The sequence below is a fragment of the Artemia sp. Qi Xiang Cuo genome, chromosome 3, assembly GCF_049724085.1.
Source record: "Artemia sp. Qi Xiang Cuo chromosome 3, ASM4972408v1, whole genome shotgun sequence".
In the NCBI taxonomy this organism is placed as follows: Eukaryota; Metazoa; Arthropoda; class Branchiopoda; order Anostraca; family Artemiidae; genus Artemia; species Artemia sp. Qi Xiang Cuo.
In genome coordinates this window covers 46,769,677-46,786,674 of record NC_142796.1, presented here as the reverse complement: position 1 = coordinate 46,786,674, position 16,998 = coordinate 46,769,677, and the positions used below count along the sequence as shown (strand labels likewise).

Below are 16,998 nucleotides of genomic sequence, written 5' to 3'. Positions count from 1 at the left end.
CTCAAAATGTTTCTGTAGTGTAGTGACAAGGTTTGTTTTGTCACTGTTACCTCAGTTTATGTTTCAAAGTTCATTTTGGAAAGTTTCTCGTTTGAAACGTATCACTCAAGATGTTTTGCTAGCGTTGCGTCGGGTTTTGACTTGTCAATGTTACCTCATTTGATGTTTCAAACTGCATCTCGGAAGTTTGTTGTTTGAAACGTATGACTCAGAATGTTCTTGTAGTAATGTGTTGTGATTTATCATGCCAAAGTTAGCTCAGCTGATGCTTTCAAAGTGCATTTTGGAAGGATCTCGTTTGAACCGTATGAATTGGGTTATTTTTATTGTGATGTGTCGTGACTTGTCTTTGTTTCTCTTAGACAATAACAATTTTCTGTCTATGCTAAGAGGTTTTCTGTTAGAAGAAGTAAGTTATTCTTAACACTAACAAATTTTATCGTCGAAGAAATAACTTTTTCTTTAATACTAACATACTTCTACTTAATATTATCAAATTGCTGATAGAGATAACAGGCTTTTTTTTAAATAGTAACAATTTTTTTCTAATAGCAGCAAGTTTTCCGTCAAAGATAACGAATTTTCACTAAGAAGCAACAGTTTTCTGATTCTGCTAACAAGTTTTCTGTTAGAAGAAGCAAGTTTTTCCTAACATTAACAAATTTTCTCTTCGAAGTAACAACTTTTTTCTAATATTAAAAAAGTCTTTCTAATAGCAGCAAGTTTTCCGTTAAAGATAACAAATTTCTCATAGAAGTAATAATTTTCTGTTAATGCTACCAAGTTTTCTGTTAGTAGTTGCAATTTTTTTTAATACTAACAAATTTTCTCTTGGAATTAACAACTTTTTCCTTAATACTAACAATGTTTTACTTAATACGATCAAATTTCTCTTGGAAGTAACAACTTTTTCTTAATAGTAACAATTTTTTTCTAAAAGAAGCAAGTTTTCCGTCAAAGATAACAAATTTCTCTTAGAAGTTAAAATTGTCTGTCTCTGCTAACAAGTTTTCTGTTAGAAATAACGATTTTTTCTTAAGACTAACAAATTTTCTCTTCGAAGTAAAATTTTTTTCCTTAATAGTAACAAAGTTTTTCTTAATATTATCAAATTGCTAATGGAGGTAAAAGGTTTAGTCTTAATAGTAACAATTTTTTTTTAATAGCAGCAAGTTTTCGGTCAAAGATAACAAATTTTTCTTAGAAGTATCAATTTTCTGTCTATGCTAACAAGATAATGGTAGATAGTAATAAGCTACCTAAGCTATGGATGTCAGGTCTTGACTTTTCTTTAAATGATAATTTCGACAGAACCTGTGCCTGCCATCATCAGGATCAAAATCAAGTCTCTTGTCAAAATATAAAATCACTAAATAAAATAAAACTAAAATCACTGAACAACACTAATAATGAGCAGAACCTTGAATTATTGTTGTAACATGACCTGAATTTTTGTAGAGGCGTTGATGGTCGCTATCTTAGTATATCTCAAAAAGGTTGGGCCTATAGGAGGGGGAGGGGTGGAGCTTTTTGTGGGTTTTCAGTCCATGGGTAATGGGTTCCCAAATTTCGCTGATGCTGAACTCTTCATTGTCTTTATTGATAGCTGGTTTATTTTTAGCAATTTCCAGAGTGTCTCTGATTTTCTGCTTTAAGAATTGTGAAACAATAGCAAAAAGTTGGGCCTAGTCAAACTCAATGGAGTGGGAAGGGTTTTTATGATGGACCAATGCAGAAAAACTATCTTCCTTCTTAAGCTTTGTCTTTTTAAGGCAGACATCAATGGAATCAGCATATTCTTTTAATCGGTGATGTAGAGATGTCATGGTACGACCTATATAGGTATCAGCACAACGGCAAGGAATCTCATACTCCCCCTGGATCTGAAGTGATCTTATCTTTGCCTTTGTTCAAAAAGAAGGAGATGGTCATTCCAAAAGGAGAAAAACCTTACAGCCAAGATTAGTGAGTTTGGAGCTTAAAATGTCAGTAATGCCCTTAATATAAGGTAATGACAAAAAGAGTTTATTTTCTTCACGCTTAGGGGCAGAGCTCTTAGTTTTTGTGCTAATCTTTCTCCGGAAAAAAACCTTATAAAATAAATTGTTGGCGGTAGCCATTGCCTATAAGAACATCTTTTGTATGATCAAGTTCAGCCTTCAGCTGAATCTGCTAGAATAATTCTTAACTACATTAAGTTAACTACGTTTAAGTTAGGTTCATTTAACTAGGTTAGCATGAGCGGTCAAGTTAACTACGTTTAAGTTAGGCTCATTTAACTTAGGTTAGCATAAGCGGTCATGTTAACCGAAGTTAAATGAAACGGATCGAAACACAATTAGCTTAATTCAATTAAGGAGTGTTCAAGCAGATAACTTTTTACTGCAAATTAAAAATTTTTATTTCTAAGAAAATTTTCTTATCTTTGACGGAGAACTTGCTGGTATTAGAGAAAAATATTTAACTAATATTAAGAAAAAAACCTGTTACTTCCAAAGACATTTGATAGTATTAACTAAAACTTTGTTAATATTAAGGAGGAAGTTATTACTTCGAAGAGAAAATTTGTTAGTGTTAAGAAAAACTTGATGTTTCTAGCGGAAAACTTTTTAGCATAGACAGAAAATTGTTACTTCTATGAGAAATATCATATCTTTGACAGAAAACTCGCTGCAAATAGAAAAAAATCATTACTATTCAGAAAAGGCCTGTTACTTCCTTTAAAGAAAGTTATTAGTTCGAAGAAAAAATTTTTTAGTGTTAAGAAAAACTTGGTGCTTCTAGTGGAAGACTTGTTATCATAAACAAAAAAATGTTACTTCTAAGAGAAGTATCTTATCTCTGACAGAAAACTTGCTGTTATTAGAAAAACATTCTTACTATTAAGAAAAATCTGTTACTTTCAAGAGAACAGTTGATAGTATTAAGTAAAATTTTGTAAGTATTAAGAAAAATAGTTGTTTCTTCGAAGAGAAAATGTGTTAATGTTAGGAAAAAGTTACTAAATCTAAGATAAAATTTGTTAGCATAAACAGCAAATTGCTAATTCTAACAGAAACTTGCTATATTTGATAGAAAGATTGCTGCTATTAGAAAACACAATTGTTGCTATTAAGAAAATACCTGTTACCTCCAATAGAAGTTTGATAATATTAAATAAAAGATTGTTAGTATTAAAAAAGTTGGTACTTCGAAGAGAAAATTTGTTAGTGTTAAAAAAAATTTGCAACTTGTAACAGGAATTTTGGTAGTATTAACATATAATTGATACTTATAAGAAATTTTATTTTCTTTGACAGATAACCTATTGCCATTAGAAAAAACTTGTTATCTTTAGGAGAATACTATTAGCTCTATGAAAAATCTAACCGTAGTAAGTAAAAATTTGTGAATATTAAGGATAAAAGTTGTTACGTTAAGAGAAACGTTTGTTAATGCCAAAAAGAAATTGCTACATCTAACAAAAAACATATCAGCATTAACAGAAGAGTTTTACGTCTAAGATTACTTTGTTTTATTTGACGAAAAACTTGCTGCTATTAGAAATTTTTTTACTATTGAGGAAAAACCTGTTACCTCCATGCGGAACTTGATAATATTAAGTAAAAGTTTATTAGTATTAAAGAAAAATTTGTTACTTCGAAGGGAAAATTTGTTAATATTAAGAAAAAAGTTGCTACTTCTAACAGAAAACTTGGCAGCATTAGCAGAATATTGTTACTTCTAAAAGAAATTTGTTACCTTTGACGGACAACTCTCTGCTATTATAAAAAATGTTTTGCTATTAAGAAAAATCTCTTACTTCCAAGAGAAATTTGATCGTATTAAGTAAAAATTAGTTAATATTAAGCAAAAAAGTTGTTACTTCGAAGAGAAAATTTGATAGTGTTAAGAAAAAGTTGCTACTTCTAACAGAGAACTTGGTAGCAATAGCTGAAAATTGTCACGTATAAAAGAAATTTCTTATATTTGACCAGAAACTTGCTGGTATTAGAAAAAAATTTTTTCTATTAAGAAAAGCTTGTTAATTTCGAGAGAAATTTGATAGTATTAAGTTAAACTGTGTTACGCTGATAAGATGAACCACGATACAACGATAGAAAAATATTCCTAATCATGTGTTTCAAACGAAAAAAATTCCAAAATGCACTTTGAAACATTAACAGAGGTAACACTGACAAGATATTTCCACGACATGACACTACAAATACATCCTGAGTCATACGATTCAAACGAAAAAATTTCCACGATGCACTTTGAAAGAATCAAGAGAGGTAACAAAGACAGGTCACGACAAATCACTACAAAAACATCCCAAGTCATACGTTTCAAACGAGGAACTTCCGAAATGCACTCTGAAAACATCAAGTGAGGTAACCTTGACAAGACAAACCAGGACAGTACAAAAATATCTTGATTCATCGGTTTAAAACGAAAAAAAACTTCTAAAATGAACTTTGAAACATCAACTGAGGTGACACTGACAAGATAAACCACGACACCCAAAATATTAGGAGAATGTCTTTTTGGAACTGTGGTGGATGGAGGAGCGGGCAAGGTGCAATTGAATTTTTTTTTATTTGAATCGGGTACGGATATTCTTGGAGTTTGGGAAACATTTTTAGACGAACGTTCGGCAAATAAAATTAATAATAGCGATTTCCAATTTTTTCATGTAAGCAGAAATCGAAAAATGCAAGGTGGTTTAGCAATACTAGTTAAAACTTATATTCCAGCACGGATGAAAGAAAAATTTCTATATCCGAATACTGAGATGATTTTTGAAAGCTGTATTGTTGAATGTTTTTTTTTTACCAAATAATGAAAATGTTTAATTGCTGTAATTTATCGCCCTCCCTCATCTAGCATGGCAGACTTTATTGACAAATTTGAAAATATGTTAACTGTAATATCAAATCTTCAAATGCCATTTTTAATCCTTGGGGACTTCAATATTCACCTGATGGGATGTCTCCCTTCAAGCCAGCAAGTAACTGACCGATATGTCCTTCAATTTTTAAAGTGTAACCTTTCTCATGGTATGAACCCAGTATGTTTTATTCCGACACGAATAACAAATTATTCTTTGCTGTGATTGATAAAACTTTTGCATCTTATCCATATGAGGATACATTCGTGGTTATGGAAGATATATCTGATCATTGTATTTTAATGTCTGATTTCAAAGCGCAAAAGATAGTCAATAAAGAAAATCCTATGAAGAGGAGAAATTTCTCACAAGTAAATATGAATGAACGGAAATCTAATCTTAGCGATGTAGATTGGAGTGAAGTTACTAATGAAAATGACCCAATTACTTCCTTAGATATACTTTATCGAATTTTGAATCAAAAACTGGACCTCCACTGCCCATTTAAAATTGCATATCGGAAAAGAACTTCGCCTAAAAAATCTTGAATAAGTTTATGACTTTTAAAATCTATCAAGTAAAAAAATCGACTGTATGAGATAAAAATGAAATACCCCTCGGCTCATACGAAAATTCATTTAAAAAATCTGATTCACTTCGGACTACATGGAATTTAACGAAGGAAAAAATTAGGAATAATACAAAGACACCACACCCTGAAGTGATCATAAATGAAAATGGTGTTGAATTGAAGGGGAAAGATAATGTTGCAGATTATTTTTGTAATTATTTTTCTCATATTAATACTGCTGTTGAACTGAATTCCCCGGAATCTCCGTTTTATTCATATAAAGAATACCTCCCTCCATCTGAAAATTCTAGTATGTTCCTCCCCTGTTACTTTTGGTGAGTTCCAGAAAGTAATTACGAATTTAAAAAGTGGCAATTCCTTAGGTCTAGATGGGCTCTCAACAAATATACTGAAAGAACTTGCTTGTGTACCATGAAAGAACTTGCCTATCCATGTTCCGTTGCTTCACATTTTAAATGCGTCAGTATCATCAGGGATCTTTCCAGAAGTATGGAAATCTGCAATAGTTATTTCAATTCATAAGAAAGGTGATGAGACAGATTTAGGCAACTATCGCCCAATAGCTATTCTTTCCCCAATAGCTAAGGTTCTAGAAAAAAAAAGAAAGAATTGTTTCGTATTTTGATAAAAGGAATTTATTTACTAAAAATCAGTTGGGATTCAGGTCGGGTCACTATACTGAACAAGCTATTGCTGCGCTAATTTTAGAGATTAATGATTCACTAAATGATGATAATCATGTGTCTACTCTTTTCTATGAAAAAAAGCCATTTGATATGCCAAACCACAAAATTTTGCTGTAGAAAATTAATAACACAGGTATTAGAGGTAATGGCCTAGATCTAATAAAATCTCACCTGCATGGTCGAAAAATTCCGGTAGAAATAAATGGGCACCTGTCAAGCCATATTGTTAATGATGATATTGGACTCCCCAGGGATCAATATTAGGACCATTACTATTTTGATTTATATAAATGACGTTCCGAGGTGTTTACCCCAGGATAGTAGCTTATCAGTAATTTTTGCAGACGATACGGCGGTGGTATTAAAAGCTAAAACCCCATCTTTGCTGGTTTAGAAAATGGTGATAGCAATGAAATCTTTGAATAAATGGTTTGCATGTAACTACCTACCTCCGAATTTTTCTGCAACTGAATTCATGATTTTTGGGCGGTCACAGCGGACAGTAAATAAAATTACCATAGAAGAGTTAATTGTAAATCAAATTAGGATAAAAAGAGTAAATTCATTTCGTTACCTTGGGATTATTCTCGATGAGCTTTTATCCTTCCATAAACATTCTGATTATTTGAGATTAAAACTTTCCCATAACTTAGGTTGTCTTCATAGATAGAAACATGTGTTTCCTTTTTCCATCCTTAAAATTTTATACCATTCTCTAGTTGAATCTTATTTAAATCATTGCCCTGTAATCTATCTCAACACATTTAGGGTCCATCTGTAACCTCTTCAGATAATTCAAAATAAAGCAATTAGAATTCTGGGTACTTTTGTTCATCCCCCAATGAGGCTTCAAAATCTTTCGGAAACACAAACTTTATATGTTTTTCTCAATGTACTTAATCTTAAATAACTGAAACACCTGCATACAGCAGTATAGTATTATTATATCCAATCTTCAACAAATTATTTCAATTATTTGTATATAATTGAGACTCCAATTTCTCCTGCCCATCACGTCCGCAGCAAGAATTATTGTCTTCCTTCAGTTAAATCAGAAAAAGCTAGATTCTCAATCAGATACCAGATTCCTCATATTGTAAATAAACTTAATTTAGTAGAAATGTTCCCAAGTTTCAAGAGCAGATCTTCTTTGAAAAAACATATTTCAAAAATGGTTCTTTGTCTGGATGTTGGGATTGATGAATAATTGATACTGGTATGAATTGTGTTGTGGTGCTCTCGCGCTGGGGTGGCCTCCTCTGTTATCTCCTACCTTGTATGTTTTTTTATATCCTGTATTTGTTATTTCGGAATTTTCTTATATTTGTTTATGGCCGACACATCGAGCCTTGCTCTCCGCCGACCAGTTCAGAAGTTTATTTGCCATGTGTTTTTGTCAATAAAAGATATTGTCTTGTCTTGTCTTGACACAACACTACAAATACCACCTGAGTTATACGATTCAAAGCAAAAAACTTCAACAATCCACCTTGAAAGCATCAAGAGAGGTAACAAAAACAAGTCACGACACATCACTACAGAAATATCCCAAGTCATAGGTTTCAAAAGAGAAACTTCCAAAATGCACTTTGAAAGCATTAACTAAGGAAGCACTGACATGATAAACCACGACACAGTTCTACAAGAACATTCTGAGTCATACGTTTCAAACGATAAACTTTCAAGATAGACTTACAAACATCAACTGAGGTAACACTGACAAGTAAAATCCCGACAAAACACTAGAAAAACATCTTGAGTGATACGTTTCAAAGGAAAAAATTCCAAAATGAACTTTGAAACATCAACAGACGTAACACAGTCAAGCTAAAGCACGACACAAAACTACAAAAATGTCTTGAATCACATGTTTCAAACGAGAAAACTTCGAAAATGAAATTTGAAACATCAACAGAGGTAAAACTGACATGATAAACAATGGCAAAACATTATAAAATATTTTGAGTCATAGGTTTCCTTAAAAAAACGCACTTTGAAACATCAAGAGAGGTAACACTGACAAGATAAAGAACAACACAACACTATAAATACATCCTGATTCATACGGTTCAAAGGAGAAAGCTTCCAAATGAACTTTGAAACATCAATGGAGGAAACACTGATATGAAAAACCACGACACAACACTATAAAGATAGCCTAAGTCATACGTCTCACTCGAAGCTGAATTGTTTGATGCCCTGGATCTATAAAACCACAGCAAAATAGTGAAGAATATGTAAAAGTAATAAAATATGGAAAAGAATATCTTAAAATTCTCAAACCTCGGGCCATAAGCCCTAGAAAATAATAACTATATGAAGTAAATGTTCAAATATTGAAGATAATTGCTTAAATCCTTAAATTCTTGTATATAAAATTTCCCTGCATAGTCAAAATTTCCCTGCAGTGGGCCGGGCGCGTAATGCCATGGTGGTGTGAAGTGTCTCGTGGAGCATAATTAATGGCTTGGCTTGCAAGAAAAACAAGAATCAATGGGTTGAAGCATAAATTTTAACACGATATGTCTGAAAAATGTCTTAGGAAAGATGATGTGATGTCAGAAGGTGACACAGAGTAATAGTTGTGGGGTATTGTGGCATGAATTGGTTGGAGTATCACGCTCTAGCAAAGAAATGGCGCCTTCTCGCTGTTCAAAAATATACTGTTTAATTAGATTCACTAGTTTATCTTCGGAATGAAACGGTTGAAAATGTCCTAGAGGGCTGATGAGGGATGGTACCACGTGGCTGACGGATGGAGAGGTGTGTAATGCCACAGTGGTGTGAATTGACACGGTGTACTATATCTGGCTGGGATAATAACTCTCGAATCAGCAAATTAAGGTAAACTACTTAACAAGAAATATCTGAAGAATTTGTCAAGAATGATTGTTACGGGGTATGTGGGGGGGGGGGTCAAATTATTGGTACTGTGGCTTGAATTGCATGGAGTAACGTGTTCTACAGTTTAAAAGTTAAGATGGAGATGTTAAAGAATTTTTACCATAGATGGTGGGGGAGGGGAATCTAACATACACTCAAAGAAATGATGTATTTTCGTTAAGGGTTCTCGGAAATACCTCCAATGCCTAAAAATTTGCATTTAATACCAACCTTGCCCTCTGGAAATTATTGCTCGGGGGTGGGGGAGATGTAGAACTCCAACTTCAGAGTCCTGTTTTAAAGGTCCTTTTAACTAGATTTGTAATTTATAACGGATTTGTATCATTTTGAGGGTGGATTGCCAAAACATAAAGTATTGGATTTAAAAGCATATTTTTATGATTAAAATATCTGTAAATGCCCTTGGAATAATGAGAGTGCCAGAGGGTGCCGTATGTTATCCATAGTTTACCAGGGTGACGTGTATTGACTTGGAGTAATATGCTATTACACCTTAAAGGTTAGGGTAGAGGTTTTACAGGAATTTTTCGACAGAGGGGGACCGAAATCTAACATACCAGTCTAAGAAACGATTCATTTTCGTGAAAAAGCTTAACATGGCATAAATTTAACTCTAATATCAACGCCCTTCTGGAAATGATTCCTAGGTGGAGGGGGGTGTATTCTCAGGATATTGTGAAATATTCATAAGTTTAGCTCAAAGAAAACGGGGTGTTTTCATTAAAAGTTCTTAATATGGCTTACATTTGCATCTAATATCAGCAATATTCCCAGGTATTGCATGCTAGGATACCCGAATTTCTATAATACAGAGTTCTTTTTGCATATATTACGATAAGCCTTTTTCACGTTTAATTTTTTGTTTGTTACGTTTTTTAACTTTTTTTCTGTGTTTTTAATATTGTTTGTAAATTTGTTTGAAATAAGAAAACTTTTATTTATAAAGTTCAGTTTATAAGATTTATTATATAGCACGATCAAGGTGTTTACACAATTAAAGCATCACTTAGTCTTTATCGCTAGAAATACATTTAGAGCAATTTGTCTAAAAATAAATATTTTCTCTGCTTGTTTTGCATCATCGATTTTACACTTTGCCAGACCGACATGATCTTGGAATCCCGTCAGATGTGTCATGGAATAGTCAGAGGTGTTTCCTGTGACGTCACGGGAATGTGATATTTCTTCAATGTATTTCCCTATTACAGTACATTGGGAACGGGAGTGTAGTCGTGCTGCTTGGCGCGCTTTCCCACTTGAATAAAATTGACCCTTTGAGTCGAAGCGAGTCCTTAGACAAAGAACTAAGAAAAAAGAAACGCTTAGAATGTTTCGGTGAAAGATGAAATGCCAAAAAAGGCATTATGTGAGAGTGATGCGCGCCGTCGCTACATAAAAGTGTGCCGTCATTGCGTAAGTTGTGCACTGACCTTACATAAAGTGCGCCGTCATTAAGTTAAAAGAAAGGAAAAAATGCTTTGAACGTTTCGTGCGGAAAAAAATAGAATTTCAAAAGAGTATTACGTGACAGTGATGGTTGCGCGATCATTACCTGACATCATATAATGTGTGTGCTATCGTTAAGTTACAAGAGGGGATTCCCCATGGGTTCCTGACCCATGGTTACATAAAATTATGTCAAGCATATTACACCTGACCATTTAAGAGGGGGTAAGTCATGTGATTTCCTTGGGGTCCAGAGGGGTGTGTCACGGGAGTCTTACTAACTGTGTTTCCTTTAATAAGACCGGTGACCGCATTGAACAGGTGCGACGGATTAAGGGTCTGGTAGCTCCACTTATGTGACTTCCAGAAATCCCATGTTAATCTGCCACCTGTGGTGTAGAAGAGATTCAGGGTGAGTCGTGACGTCAGAGGGCTCCCGTAGGAATGCCAAGTTAATTTCCGCATGGACCTATTTAAAGCGCAAGGGTGTGTCGTAACGTCTGAGGGCGGGAATCTTGCCAGCTGACCACTTGTATTCCGAGACCGCATGAAATCCCATGTTAATGTCTTATCTGACCGTTTAAAGGCGAGGGTGTGTCGTCACGTCAGAGGGCTGCGGTCGGAACCCTATGCTATTTTCCCTATGAGCCTATTTAAAGCGAGAGGTGTGTTCCCTTTAATAGATGGGCTAGTAAACCCTATTATTAGTAGTTGCGTATTATCCTGACCACACTTCGATTAATCATACTTAAACACTTGAATCATAGAATCATACTGAACAATCCTGGGAATCTTGCCAATACTGAAACAGGGTATGCGCTAGACATCTGGGGAGGTCATGCGCTTGAATCCTACGGAAAAGGGAGGGCATGGGCTCGGATCTGAAATGCCCCCCCCTACTATAATATTTGGTGTTCTGTTCGGAGTCCAATTGTCTCCGAAATAAAGATGTACCGTTTGGACCTTTACCCCTCCCACTACTTGTAGCACGCAAATATGGGCAAATGTAGCACTTTAGGAATTGACCGTGGTGGCAACCCTGCGCATACCCTTCTAATCCGTGAAAATAGAGAATATTGTGTGTTCGCATTTAGATACACGGAAATTATTTGTGCAAAGGCTACTCAGCAGTTGTCAAGCAGGATGCACTGCCCACGATTTTCGACAGGTTTCCAATCTAAAGCCAAAAAGCTGGAAAACAAGCTCTTTTGAATAAAAAAAAAAAAATTCTCAGGCCTAGGCGTGGTTACATAAATTGTACATCAATATGTCCATTCAAGTTTTTCTTGTTGGAGGTATAAGCTTATATCAGAATTTGAAATGTAACGGCTGCTTAGGGTGGATGAGAGGGTAATGCCCTATCGCAGTTATTAAGTAATTTACAATTTATCGATATTTTCTCATTTTAGCAAATTGCTATTTCAGGTACGTATATGAGCTTGTATATCCTCTTTACTGTAAACCCATGTTTATCAACGTGTAGTCTGCGGAACGGCAATGTAATTAATTGACGTTTAAGGAATTTATTAAATCTTTTCATTGTTCTATATCAGGGTTCAAAGATACGGCCCACAACTATTTAAGTATGGGCCGCCACCTGAACTAACAATGTTTGAACACTAAGTAAGGACTTTACCCTGCTATATGTGCAATATAATTTTGCCATAATCTCAGAACAGCTTGAAGAACAACTAACCCCCTTCCCACACCCCTTTTTTTTGCAAAAGACATCCAAGCAAAATTTGATATAGCCATTTGATTCAGAACACTTGAAAGGTCCAATAATTATGCCTCTGGATAATACATGATAATTATCCAGAGTAATTATGATAATTATCCCATGATATACAGGATAATTATGATTCTAGATTTTCTCTTCTTTTTCGTAATTAATTGAACAGAAAATTAATTGTTTTTTAAACTGAAAGTAAGGAGCAACATTAAAAATCAAAACGAACAGAAACTATTTTGTTTGTAAGAACGCTCCTTCCTCAATCCTCGCTCTTCATGGTATTGTGTGACTTTTTGTCACAATCAAACAGTTCGTGGTAACGAACTATAAGTAAGGAGCGATGCAGCTGAATAGCAACCGAAACTCTAAGAAACTAAGTCTTGATAATAATAGATACACCAAAAGAATCGAATTTCGATGCTTATTCAAAATATTAAAATTCATCAAATTTTATTGTACCCATCAAAAGTTACGAGCCTGAGAAAATTTGTCCAATTTTTGAAAAAGGGTGGAAAGATCCCCAAAATATCAAGTAATCTTAATAAAAATCAAAACATCAGATCCAGCATACGACGGAACCCTACTGTAGAGGTTTCAAGCTCCTATGTACAAAAATGTGAAATTTTGTATTTTTTGCAGAAGAAAGATCACGGATGCGTGTTTATTTTTATTTTTTTTTTCAGGGGTGATAATATAGAACCAGTGATCGTAGAAGTTCCGGAGAGGGCTCATTTGATCGGAAATAAAAATTTCCAGTGCCCTTTTTAAGTGACACAAAGATATTAGAGGGCAGCTAGCCCCCCCTCCCACGCTCATTTTTTCCCCAAAATCACCCGATCAATTTTGAGCTTTTTTTCAGCATAGTCGAAAGATCTAATAACTATGTCTTTGAGGTTGATTTAACCTCCCATAGGCCACGGGGGAAGGGCTGCAAGTTATGAACTTTGCCCATTGTTTAAATATAGTATTTGTTATTGGGAAGTAAACAGGGAAACATTTTCAGGGAAAATTGTCTGGTGGAGGGAGGGGATTACGTGGGAGGATCTACCCGTGGAGGTATTTTACATGGGGTAAGGCAATGTTCTATGGAGGGAGAGCCGGATTTTCCAGCATTATGGAAAAAAAACGATCAGAAATTAAATAAAAAAACAAGTTTTTTCCACAGAACACAAGGAGCAACATTAAAATTTAAAACCAACAGAAATTATTACGTATATGAGGGGGGGGTGGTCTCCTCTTCAATATTTCTCTCTTTACGCTAAAGTTGTTTTTAGCACTGTTAAAGGAGCTTTTTATTCTAATTAAACGGCCTTTGCGATTCAGAAGTCAGGCTTAAAGAATTGGTACAAAATTCGAACTTTCGGAAAAAAAGCACCCCCCCCCCCCAATTTGTGTCTGACTCGTAAAAACGTATCATAAGTACATAAATACATATAAACAAATTTATGATACGTTTTTTAAAGTTATCTGTGTGAATCCCCCCGAAAAAATCCCCATCCTCCAAACCAAAAACATGGATACACCCTAGATTATATATCTGTTCTTTTTCCTTTTTTCTTTCATCGTATTTGATCTACGCCTTTACTTTTCTAAAGTTAATAGAAACCGTCCCGGTACCATCATTTGTACTTAAAACAAGTGATGTATGTTTAATCCACACTGAATCAAAATTACGTCAGAGTGGTGCTACCCGGCGCTTTACTGCTACACATTATTTTTGGGTATACCAATGTAAACCATTTGATAGGCAATCTGGAACTAAGATTTGGACAAAGACAGTGACGGATAGTCAAGGTTTTTCCCTATCAAATGTAAAGTATTTCCATGCATTAACAGTGTTTGCATGGAATGTGTGTTATATACCAGTGATACTATAGTTACAAAGGAGTAACAGAGATCTGATGATCTCTTGGTGGAAAGGATTTAGTACTAATGAAGTTGAAACAAACCGTAAGTCCCTTTGGCCTTAGGTCCTTGAGTTATTCCAGTTCAGCGCCAATATACAGTGGCATAATTTAGTCAGAATGCTGGGGGGGGGGAGGAAACAAAGTTGGAGCCAATTTTCCCAAATGAAGTGGAAATAAAAGTAAAAAATAAGCCACATAGTATAGTGCCATAAAGGCAAAGGTATACTAAAGAAAAGTGATCTGTTACTGTTACACTGGATGCTTGAATCATGCAGGTGTATCTTAGTTTTGACAAGGTCTTTTGCAGAACCTAATTTTCAGCTGGGGGACAAACTGATATCGGGAGGGGGGTCGTAGACTGGGGTCAGGGGTGAATGGGTTTGAAGGGGGCAGTTGCGCCCCCTGCCCCATAGCAAATTACGCCCTTGCCAATATGATGAATAATTAATTTCTATTGTGAATACTTTCAAAATGCATTTAAAAATGAAACTTTCAGGGATGGGTCTACAGGCTAAAGTATGTCCTGGGAAGGTATTTTGAAGTACATATCTCCTCTCCTTCTCCCTCTAGAGGATCCTGAAATTTGCCTACATGACAGGTCTATACCTATTGAAATTTTGACAAAACAACATTTTACCTTAATTTTCAGTTGTAAGATTCTTTTTTCTCTGGCTTTAGTTCTGGAAATGCAATTCCTGTTATTTGAGTAGTATTTTAAGCCATATCAATGTTAATTTTCAAAATTTAGGAAATGTATTTGCATATCTTTAAAACTCTATAAATCAGGATTGAACAAAGTTTTGAAGCTGAAAACAATTTTGTTGGACTTCATTTTAAGTAGAAGATCTATTTTAAAAGGTTTCACTTTTTATAACACACAAATTTTTAAAGGTAATCATAGGTCAGGACCCACTAGAGGGAGGAGTGGAGATAGGTACTTCAAAATACTTTCCCGGGACATACTTTAGCCTGTAGACCCGTCCCTGAAAATTCCATTTTCCTAACCAAGCCCCTTTCCAAGATAACCAAAAGTAGCTAAAGTAGAATTTTACCAGTATTTTTTATACAATATTCAATCATGCACTCAGGCTAGATTAGGGTTATAGCCTATATGTGTCCATCAGGGGGTTGGATTGTCAGGGTAACGACTATTATGTTGAAAGGAACATAAAATAAGCAGTCTATTGACAATGCTCTTATTTTGTTTCTTTCTTTCCTCCTGGAAAGCTGCTACTCTGCATCTTTACCGAAGTCACATAAAGAATCAGAATTTTGGACCAATTGGAGACAGAACTTGTTTATCCAACAGATTGGAGACAAAAAGTTTTTCGGCTATTCTGACTTGACTGATGATTTCACCAATCATCTGCCTTGAGGTCATCTTGGTCCCACAAACAATCCTTGAAATTTTCTAGCCCTATTTCAGAAGCTTGTGTTCTTTTTCCAAAAAATGCATAGAACTGTTTTGATTCTCCTTGTTAAGCATTACGTTTCTGCGAATTTTTAGCTAACAATTTCTGTTGGCTAACAATTCTGTTTCTGCCATCCTAATAACAACGGCTAGCTAGCATTGTTTTCAAACAATCGGACAGTGGAAAATAAAAGCCGTAATAGCTGCCGTTACAGAATGATTAAATAAAAAAACAAGTTTTTTAAACTGAAAGTAAGGAGCGACATAAAAACTTAAAACGAACAGAAATTATTCCGTATATGAAAGGGGCTGTCCCTTCCTCAACGCTTCGCTCTTTACGCTAAAGTTTTTTATTGTTTTAAAAAATAAAGTTGTGAGACAGAGTCAAACTTTAGCGTAAAGAGCGAGGCGTTGAGGAGGGGACAGCCCCTTTCATATACGGAATAATTTCTGTTCGTTTTAAGTTTTAATGTCGCTCCTTACTTTCAGTTTAAAAAACTTGTTTTTTTGTTTAATTTCTGATAGTTTTTTAGTTAATGAAGCTTTTATTTTGGCTCACCGTCATTGAATAGGTAAACAAAATTTGCATAAAAATTTTACTTTTCTTTTTCTAAATGGATGTCTCTAAATTTGGTTATGACGTAATTTACAAATTAACTTACTTAACTAACTTCTATATTCGTAAATTTTTCTTCTAGCAAAAAATACAAAGTTGCAGATTTTTGCAGATATGAGCTTGAAACCTATGTAATAGGGTTTTCTGATACACTGAATCTGACGGTGTGATTTCCATTAAAATTCTTTCACTTGTAGGGGATGTTTCCCCCTCTTTAAAAAATCGGGTAAATTTTCTCAGGCTCGTCGCCTTTGATGAGTAATACTAAACTTAATACAATTTATATATTTAGAATCAGCATTATAAGCCCATTCTTTTGATACATTTATTGACATAAAATTCCGTTTTTAAAAGTTTCGATTACTATTGAGCCGTATCGCTTGTTTTTTTTTGTTTTTTTTTTATTACGTATATGTTATTACGTACATGAGGGGGTTCTCCCCTTAGTCAATACCACGCTCTTTACGTTAAAATTAAAAAAAACTTTAATTCACAAACCCCTGAATCACAAAGGCCGTTTAATTCGAATAGATAGCTCTTTTGAAAGCACTAAAAAAACTGTAGCGTGAAGAGCGAGGTATTGACTTGGGGAAGACCCCCCTTATATACTTTATATTTTCTGTTCGTTTTAAGTTCTAATGTTGCTTCTTATTTTCAGTTGAAAAAACTCGTTTTTTTTTAAATTTAATTACTCATTGTTTTTTAAATAATGCTTGGAAATCCGGCACCCCCTTCATAGAAACGTCCCTTGCCCCAAGGAAACATCCTCCACGGAAATATTCTCCCGAGTAAGCCCCTCCTCCATCCCCCCCCTCCAGAAAAAAATCCTTCCTG

At 34.6% G+C, this 16,998-nt stretch overlaps 2 protein-coding genes across 2 annotated transcripts in view; one reads left to right on the top strand and one right to left on the bottom strand.

Moving 5' to 3' along the window:
- Positions 1-16,998, bottom strand: part of LOC148954180 (protein brambleberry-like) — a 250,431-nt gene that overhangs the window by 69,141 nt on the left and 164,292 nt on the right. The gene's annotated exons all lie outside the window — the stretch shown is intronic.
- Positions 13,988-16,998, top strand: part of LOC148954181 (uncharacterized) — a 92,724-nt gene continuing 89,713 nt past the window's right edge. The window contains exon 1 of the mRNA XM_089086957.1: positions 13,988-14,180. Within this exon, the coding sequence (XP_088943083.1) occupies positions 14,163-14,180 (18 nt within the window). The 5' untranslated portion in view covers positions 13,988-14,162. The remainder of the gene's footprint in view (positions 14,181-16,998) is intronic.